This window comes from Panthera uncia, chromosome D1 (genome assembly GCF_023721935.1).
Source record: "Panthera uncia isolate 11264 chromosome D1, Puncia_PCG_1.0, whole genome shotgun sequence".
NCBI classification, from domain to species: domain Eukaryota; kingdom Metazoa; phylum Chordata; class Mammalia; order Carnivora; family Felidae; genus Panthera; species Panthera uncia.
The window spans coordinates 51,241,487-51,251,455 of NC_064808.1; the positions used below are offsets into that span (position 1 = coordinate 51,241,487).

General features: G+C 39.2%; 1 protein-coding gene across 1 annotated transcript; it reads right to left on the bottom strand.

The window, feature by feature from the left end:
• Nucleotides 1-8,228: 8,228 nt before the first annotated feature.
• On the bottom strand, nucleotides 8,229-9,198 carry LOC125913633 (olfactory receptor 51J1-like). Its single transcript, XM_049618858.1, has one exon. The coding sequence runs from the start codon at nucleotides 9,181-9,183 to the stop codon at nucleotides 8,230-8,232; it is 954 nt and encodes a 317-aa protein (XP_049474815.1). The 5' UTR covers nucleotides 9,184-9,198; the 3' UTR covers nucleotide 8,229.
• Between the last annotated feature and the right edge of the window lie 771 nt (nucleotides 9,199-9,969).

Here is a 9,969-nt window from a genome sequence, read left to right on the forward strand (position 1 = left end):
AAGGGTTTGAACTGTAGTGTTTTCACTTTCAATTGCTTCCATATACTTTTTAAGTTCTTTTATTTCCTGGTTGACACATTCATTCTTTAGTAGGATGTTCTTTAACCTCCATGTACTTGGAGGCTTTCCAAATTTTTTCTTGTGGTTGATTTCAAATTTCGAAGCATTGTGATCTGCAAATATGCATGGTATGATCTCAATCCTTTTGTATTCTGCTTTGTGACCCAGTTTGCAATTGTTTTTGGAGAATGTTCCATGTGCAATCGAGAAGAATATGTGTTCTGTTGCTTTTGGATGAAAAGATCTGAATATATCTGTTAAGTCCATCTGGTCCAATGTGTCACTCAGAGCAATTGTTTCCTTACTGATTTTCTGCCTAGATGATCTCCTCTTTGTTGTAAGTGGAGTATTAAAGACCCCTACAATCACGGAATTGTTGTCTACACATTTATTTATGTTTGTGATTGATTGATTGATTCATATATTTGGGTATTCCACATCAGGGGCATGAACACTTACAGTTGTTAGCTCTTCTTGATGGGTATACCCCTTGATTATGATATAATGACCTTCTTCATCTCTTGTTACAGTCTTTGTTTTAAAATCTAGTTTGTCTGATGTAAGTATGGCTACTCTGCCTCTCTTTTGACATCCGTAGCATGGTAGATGGTCTCCATCCCTTCGCTTTCAATCTGTAAGTGTCCTCAGGTCTAAAATGAGTCTTGTGTAGGCAACATATAGATGGATCTTGGTTTTTTATACATTCTGATACCCTATGTCTTTTGACTGGGGCATTTAGTCCATTTACATTCGGAGTGATTATTGAAAGATATGGATTTAGTGTCACTGTGTTATCTGTAAGTTTTGTGCTTGTGGTGTTGTCCCTTGTCCTTTGTAGATTTTGCTGCTTTCCACTCACACAGTCCCCCTTTAGGATGTCCTCCAGATCTGGTTTAGTGGTCATGAACTCTAGTTTTTGTTTGTCTGGGAAAGCCTTTATCTCTCCTTCTATTCTAACTGACGGCCTTGCTGGATAAAAGTTTCTTAGCTGCATAGTTTTCCTATTCAAAGCATTGAATATTTCCTGCCACTGGCTTCTGGCCTGCCAAGTTTCAGTGGACAGGTTTGCTACTACCCTTATGTGTCTATCCTTGTAGGACAAGGCCCATTTGTCCTTAGCTGCTTTCAGAATTCTTTCTTTATCTTTGTATTTTGCCAGATTCACTATGATATGTTGTGGCGTTGATCTGTTTTTCTTTATTCTGAAGGGGTCCTGTTTGCTTCCCCAGATTAGGGAAGTTCTCCCATATAATTTGTTCAAATAATCCTTTCTTTCTCTCTTCTGGAAATCCTAAGATACGAATATTATTTAATTTCATTGAATCACTTAGGTCTCTGATTCTTCCCTCGTGGTCTAGTAATTTCCTTTCTCTTCGTCATTTTCCATAATTTTATCTTCTGTTTCACCTATTCTCTCCTCTGTTTCGCCCATCCTTGCTGTCACTGAATCTAATTTATTTTTCACCTAATTTACAGCTTGTCTTAATTCATCATGAAACTGTAAGGTTGACTCCATGGGGGGAAGGAAAAAGTAGGAGAGTAGAAAGATAAGGAAGAGAAAAGAGAAGCGGAGGAAATAAAATAAAAGAAAAAATAATAGCAATTAAAAAATAAACAGAAAAAAAAAGAAAAACAACAAAAATAAAATTAAAAAAACAGAGTAACATGCAAAATCTGAGAACAGTGGTCTGTTGGTGCCTTGGAGACAGTGGCTGTACTGGTTGGTGGAGAGTGAATGACCGGTTGTGCGAGTGTCAATCTCACCCCAGTAGATGAGCAGTTACTAGTCTCTGAGGGGGGAGGTTTGGCGTAAGTGGTCTGCCTCCCCTGGTAGGTCTCTGTCCGGTTCCCTGAAGCCCCACTGTGTTGATGTTGGGAAGGAAAAGGGTGACCCTCCCCCTCAATCTCTCCCCCTCAAAGTGTCCCAAACCGTGCTGTTCAAGCAGCCTTCCCAGAGCAGTGTGGGTGCTGGTGGGCTGGTTTGTCCCACTCCACAGTCTCCCTGGGATTCAAAATCCCGTGTGTGAGAGGATCCCACACTGTGGACCGAAATAGCACCACTCCACCCAGCCAACAAAGGGCCTCTGCCTGGCACCTGCAGGGTCTTTTGTTCTTGGAGCATTGATAAACCCTCTTCTCATGGTACTTTATGGAGGGGACGGCTTTCTCTCAAGTGCACCTGTGAGAGTGTTACCCAGTCTGGGGTTGGCTCTCCTTCCCACGAGATGCACCCACATGCATTGGCCTCCGGTCTGGAGATAGTTCAGCCACCCTGAAATCTCTGATCTTCACTCCTAAGGCTGTTTGCAAAGTGGAAACTGTCTCTCTTTGTATTCTTTGTCTTCCAGACTGTGGTCTGGAGAGGTTTTTCTCTTATCCAAATATGATCCCACACTTCTACAGCCTCTCTTTCGTTTCTTCACCAAGGGGTACCCCCCACACTTACGTGCCTACACCGCCACCTGCTTTATCTATCCCAATCCCTAAGCATGCACCTCTGAACCACCAAGCTGTTTCTGTAGGTGCCTAGAGAGGTTTCTGTTAGACTGTAGCCTGGATTCCTGGAATTCCAAGTGTTCTGATCTCATTACTGCTGAGTTTGAGGGAGGAGGGAAATTCTGGTATCCCTACTCCTCTGCCATGTTGACTCCTTCCCCTGAAGATGTTAATTGTTTTCATTGAAAAATGGACAGATTGATTTGCAATGCTTTTTCTCTTTGTTTTAATTTTAACATGTTCTTTTTCATTTTTACTTTTCCACTGTATGAATTTTAAGTGGCTAGGGGTATATTGGTTGTTTTGTACTTTTCCTCCTTGTAGTTTATTGTGTTTCTTGAATTTTTTGCTCATGTTTTATGTAAGTTTTGGAAAATATGTATATTATTATATCCCAATATTGTTTTTTCCCCAGGATACTCTCCTTCTAGGGCTCCAATTCCTTGTGTACTTGAGCTTTCCAGCAAATACCATATGTGTTTTAAGGTTTTTATTTATTTTGTTATACTTTATCCTTTCATGCTCCAGATACTCAACATTGTCTGTAGTCTGGGTATGATCTGAATTACTTTCCTCCTGTTTTGGTTCTTTATTCCAATTGTGTCTAACATGATTAAATCCATCCATTCAGTCTTTAATGTCAGTTATATTTTAGTATTTCATTTTATTTTTAATAGTTTCCAATTTGTTGCTTAAATTCTATATTTTGCAATGTGAATTGTAGGCTATAGTAATCAAAATCATTTAAATATTTGTTTATTTATTTTGAGAGCGAAAGAGAGAGAGGGAGAGAGAGAGCACTATTAGTGTAGAGCCTGGTTGAGCTCAAACTCACAAACTGTGAGATCATGACCTGAGTTGAAATCAAGAGTCAGACACTTAGTTGACTGAGCCACCCAGGCACCCCAGTAATAAAAATTATTTAAATGTTTGTGTATGCTGATTCCTAAAGCTGGATCATCTGTGGATCTAATCCTTTTGCTTTTTATCTTTTTTTTTCCTATTGACTTTTGTTCAATATCGTATTTTTCATTCCTGGTTAAATTTTAATGAACACCATCAAATTGTGAGCATAATTCAAGATGCTGGTTAATATCTTCCTGGAGAGAATATTTAGTTTTAGTTTTGATTTGAGTGATCAACCATACCAGTTTTTGGCTGAGGGATTTTTCCAGAATGTGGTACTTTCTAAGATAAAGCCAGGAAAGTCCTGGAAAAATTGAGTTGGTTGGTCACCTTAATTCTTATAGAGTAGTAAAATTAAGTGTGAGTTGACTTTAAAAACCTATGTTAGGCTAGTATATTTCTTTTTAAAAAATGTTTATTTATTTCAAGAGAAAGAGAAAGTATGTGTGAACAGGGGAGAAAGCAGAGAAAGAGAAATTGAGAGAGAGAGAGAGAGAGAGAGAGAGAGAGGAGAGAATCTTGAATCTTAAGCAGGCTCCATGCTCAGTGTGGACCATAATGTGGGGCTTGATCCCATGACCATGTGACCTGAGCCAAAACCAAGAGTTGGATGCTTAATGAACTGAGCCACTAGGGAGCCAACTAGGCTCCCCAGGCTAGTCTATTTGTAATTTTCCCTTACTCCAAGGTATAACATTTTAGAATCCAAATAAATCCTCAGGTATTTACCAGTCCCTTTCATCCATGGGGATCCTTGTGTTCCAATTTTTGTCCCTCTGCATTCCACCCCTTTGTGATTGCTATAAGCTTATCCGGTTTTATCAGCTATCACTTTTGAATTGGCAAAATTCTTAAGGGAGAGAATGGCATCAAATCAGGTTCACTTCTCTGCTCCTTTTGTCTTTGGAATCTTGACTTTTACATATCGTTGCATTGGATACTCTCTGAAGCCACTTACAAAATATTTCTCTAACTTTTATAACTGTTCTTGGCAGAAGGATTAATCTGAAACAAATGAACATGTACTTGATGAATGTGGAAATGCCCATAACATGTCATGAAATTTTCTCAAGGGTTCCGATTCATAATTTAGCTTCAGGTCTAGCTTAATATAATGACATGACATTATTTTGTCTGGTTTGCAAAATCAAGAATTAAGGTGGTTTCCAAAGGTCTAAATTTTAAGTTAGAATAGTGAATATAATGTCAGAAAAAGATACAGCCAAATCTGATGCTTTCCTATTAGACTCTGCTTATTTTTCAACTGCATAGACACCCAGAGACTTCTAGACCCTTCACTGTGTGATTTTCTAGGATTTTGTCTGATCCTTAGGTTGTCCCCGAGACTGGACCACAGGAAAATGAGTGAAAAAGACTGGAAAGAAAGGAGCTATAAATGGGGCATTATATATCTAGTCCTTTGTAGGATGGAGCTTTCTGAAAAGTATCCATTAAATTAGCCTTGATCTGAAAAACTCTATCTACATTTAGAATCTTACTGTCTTTGATAGCCTTAAGTATAGGAGTGATCATATTTAAGAAGTCTGAGGGTTCACCATGCCATCCCATAAAGAGAATGAAAGTGAGACCTAAGATTCTCATTTTATGTCAAGCCATCTGACAACTTGACCTCATCATTGCTTCTTGTGCCTTTCCAGCTATAGGATGTCTTTCCTCAGACACTCTAAAGATATCCCTTCTCCTCTTCTCTCTCAGGGAACTACCACTGTCTCACTTCTTTAGTAATCTATGGGATGGTGTTTCCTGTGGGTTTGCTGCTTGGTTTCTCTTGATAGTTCTGTCACAGTTGCCTGCAGAGTTCAATCACCCATCAGTGGGCTATGAATCTAGGGCATAGTTATAGGCAACTTATGATCTTGAGGTCAGAATCTATAGAAACATAGTGTCTGGAAACCTGGAGTTAGAGTCACAGAATTAACTTTTGCAAAAAAATCTTTGGCTGTTTTGGTACCACTGCAATGCAGTGCAATCAAACCATTTAAATTTATTTACTTATTTATTTATTTATTTATTACCCAATGTAATTAACATACAGTGTTGCATTAGTTCCAGGTGTACAATATAGTGATTCATCAATTATATACATTACTCAGCACTCATCATGACAAATGCATTCCTTAATCCTCTTCACCTATTTTACCCACCCACCCCCATCTCCCCTCTGGTAACCATCAGTTTGTTCTCTATTATTAAGAGTCTCTTTGATGGTTGGTCTCCTTTTTTCCCCTTTATTTGTTTGTTTCTTAAATTCCACATATGAATGAAATCATATGGTATTTGCCTTTCTCTGACTGGCTTATTTCACTTAGCGTTATACTGTCTATACTGTCTATACATATTTTTGTAAATGGCAAGATACCATTCTTTTTATGGCTGAATAACATACCATTCTATGTGTGTGTGTATGTGTGTGTGTGTGTGTGTGTGTGTGTGTGTATCTCATATCTTCTTTATCCATTCACTTATTGATGAACACTTAGGCTTCTTTCATAACTTGGCAATTGCAAATGATGTTGCAATAAATATAAGGGTGCATATAGCCCTTCAATTTGGTGTTTTTGTATTCTCTGGATAAATACCCAGTAGTGGAATTCCTGGATCATAGGGCAGTTCTTTTTTAATGTTTATTTATTTATTTTGAGAGAGAGAGAGAGAGAGCATATGCATGCATGCGTGAGCTGGGTAGGGACACAGAGAGAGGGAGAGAGAGAATACCAAGCAGGCTCCATGCTCAGCGTGGAGTTGGACATGAGGTTTGATCTCACGACTGTGATATCATGGCCTGAGCCAAAATCAAGTCAGATGCTTAACTGACTGAGCCATGCAGGTGCCCCATGATTTTTTGACAACCTCCATACCGTCTTCCACTGTGGCTGCACCAGTTTGCATTTCCTCCAACAGTGCACAAGGGTTCCTTTTTCTCTACATATTAGCAATAGTAATCAGACAAGAAAAAGGCATATAAGCCATCCAGATTGGTAAAGAAGAAGTAAAACTTTCACTACTTGCAGATGACACAATATTATATATAGAAAACCCTAAAGACCCCACCAAAAAACTACTAGAAGTGATAAATGAATTCAGTAAGGCCATAGGATACAAAATCAATGTACAGAAATCTACTGCATTTCTATACACAAATGATAAATCAGCATAAAGAAAAATTAAGAAAGCAATCCCACTTACGATTGCACCAAAAATAATAAAATACCTAGGAATACTTAACCATAGAAGTGAAAGACCTGTACTCTGAAAACTATAAAACACTGACGAAAGAAATTGAAAATGCCACAAAGACATGGAAAGACATTCCATGCTGATGGATTGGAAGAAAAATATTGTTAAAATATCTATACTACCAAAAGCAATCTATGTATTTAATGTGATCCCTATTGAAATACCAACAGAATTTTTCATGGAACTAGTAACGAATAACCCTAACATTTGTATGGAACCACAAAAGACCCCAAATGGCCAAAGAAACCTTGAAAAAGAAAAACAATAGTAGAGCCATCACAATTCCAGACTTCAAGTTATATTAAAAGGCTGTAGTGATCAAGACAGTATGGTACTGGCATAAAATTTTTAAAATTCATATTCAAAAGCTTTATTTGAATGTGGGAGTATTTGAGGTCTATTTTTTAATTGATTCTAAACATAGTTCCAGAAATTACAAAGAAGAGCAGAGACAGAAGTAGAAAAAAAATTATTTCTAAGCACCATGAAGAAAGGGAAATGTCTTTTTTTGGTCACCACTTTATCTCTAGGCTTAGATTTGTGTTTGATCCATTGCATGTGCTCAGTTATTGTTATTTGATTGACTACTAGGAAGGTCTGAGGAGACACAGTTCTTGCTTACTTGACGGTATGATTTATGGGCTTAATAGCTTACACTCTGGAGTTTAACCTAACTGGTTCCACTGCTAGCTCTTGGATGCATAGGTTTGAGCAAGATGCTCACTATAACCAAGCAGTGGTTTTTCACGTGAAAAAAAATTACATTAATAATATCTCATAGGGTTGTTCTGGGAAATTATTAAAATAATAAAGTATACATTTGCATCTCAAAAGTCTTAGCTCCTTTTCCTAAAAATATAGGTGTGAAATTTCTACATTATTTCAAATGTCTGCAAAGAAATAATCAACCAGACAAAAAAATTAATGTACATAAAAGGGATGCTTGCCTTTTTAAAAGATTCTGCATCCTAGGTGCAGATCTTCAGAATTTTACATAATGAACAGGATTCGCAATCTTTGTCACTCTCAACTGGGAGCCTTGGTGAGTTGATCAAATACCAGTCAGAGCCAGTACTGGAAGCCTCCTTTAAGCTAGTTAATGTAGCCTCCTGCTATCAAGATCAAGTGCGAACAACTCAAGAGAATGCAATCCATTTCACATCCTCATTCCCTAGAACAGAGATCTCAATAGATTTCCCAGGACACCTTCCATCTCCTGATTACCTTTCCCTTGTGGGGAGAGTCATGCTTTCATTAGCAATCCTTCCTGCATTCCTGCTCCAGCTAGGCAAGGTAATGGAAAACCTCATGTAACACATTTAAAAAATAACATCAATCCTTTGTACTGTTCTGTCACACATAGTCCACCCCCACGGATACTCCAGTTTATTGCTAGATTATGTAGAACTTCTGTTAGATAACGTATTTTAAGATAACACCATTTGCATAACATGCAAGCTTGGACCACCTGGGATTATAGAAAAAAGTCCCTCCTACTTTGTCCTTTGTCTAAACTCTGGCTCTTTTCTCTGAGAACATTCGGACAATGCCACGATGGATCTCCTTGGTCTTAATGCTGTAGACAATGGGGTTGACAACAGGTGGGAAGAAGAGATAAGCATTGGCTATCATAGCATGCAGCCAAGGGGACACGTGGTGTCCAAAGCGGTGCACCATAGATAAGCCAATCATAAGCACATAGTAAGCGAGCACAGCACAGATATGTGAGCCACATGTGTTGAGTGCCTTCCTCCGCCCCTCCCCAGTGGTGATACTCAGTACAGTGTGGAGTATGAGCCCATAGGAGATGACAATAAGCAGTGAATCCAGCCCAAAAGTGGAGGTAACAATGAAAAGCCCATAGATATTGTTGATAGAAATGTCCCCGCAAGGTAGATGGATAAGGTTGGGGTGGAGGCAATAGGAATGGGAGAGGACGTTGTGGCCACAGAAGGGCAGGTGCCTTAACAGCATGGGCAATGGGGCCATGAGCATAATGCTTTTCAGCCCCATGACAGCTCCTGTGCCAAAGATACGGGGCAGGGTTAGAATGGCTGTATAGCGCAGTGGGCTATAGATGGCCACAAATTGGTCCACAGACATGGCCAGCAACACAGCTGACTCCATAATGGAGAACGAATGGACGAAAAACATCTGAAAAAGGCATACATCAAAACTAATCTCAGTGATGCCAAAAAGGAAGATGCCTAGCACCGTAGGCAGAGTAGATGCAGAGACACCAACCTCAGCCAGTGCCAACATGGCAAGAAGGAGGTACATGGGCTGGTGTAGGGCAGTGTCTGTTCTGATGACATGAAGGATGGTGCCATTCCCAAGGAAGATGATAATGTACATCAGGCAGAAGGGGATGGATATCCAGAGGTGCTCTGCCTCCAGCCCTGGGATGCCAGTCAGAATGAACGTTGTAGGTAAGAACTCCAAAGAGCTATTAGAGTTCTTCATGTTGAGATCTCATCCTGTGGGATCAGTGCTACCTTAAAAATTAGAAAAAAGCTAGTGAGGTCACATTATAATGGAGAAAGACCCCTGGACACTGAGGGAAGGGAAGAAGAAAACAAAGCTCACAGATTTAGGTTGCCAATGATCTCCTTCCTGAAAATTGACAGATGGCCACCGTCAGAAAATTCCCAGTATTAAAGGGGTTACAGTCTCCATCAGAGAAAAACTCGAGGCTGATAGAAAATTATCCCTCTAAATTGAACTTCCTCTTGGGACTGCTAAAGGAGAAACAACTGTCTTGTCTTGGTGTGGAGATGCCTGACCCTGGCTGCTAGTGAGACAAGCATGTGTGTGGAGGCGATCTCAGGGTAAGGTGTGGACTAATGTCAGGAAGTGGTGAGCAAAGATATTTTTGATAAATATGGATATAAGGCAAAAAGCACAGTAAATAAAAACACCCAGAAATGCCTGTTGAATGAATATAGATACATGAATGATTGAGCTTCATAGCAAGGCTAAGAAGTGGCAGTGACCACAGCCTGGAGCAAATGATTCGAAAATTAACTAAAAAAGAATAGAATCTGGATCCGCACTGGGTTTAGATGTTCTGTGCTTTAAAACAACTAGGAAGCAACTTAAAGGATCATGTGTAAAGGTCAGAGTGAGGCAAGAACAAAGGCTGATGGATTTGTATGCAGACTTTAAAGCTCATGAAAATAGTCTGTCATGATAATATACAGATGGAAATAATTCTGTCACGATGATAGAAATAATCTCTTGACTCACAGT

What these genes read in the sequence shown, in the direction of transcription:
- LOC125913633 (XM_049618858.1), bottom strand. Translation starts at nt 9,183, where the DNA reads ATGAAGAACTCTAATAGCTCTTTGGAGTTCTTACCTACAACGTTCATT.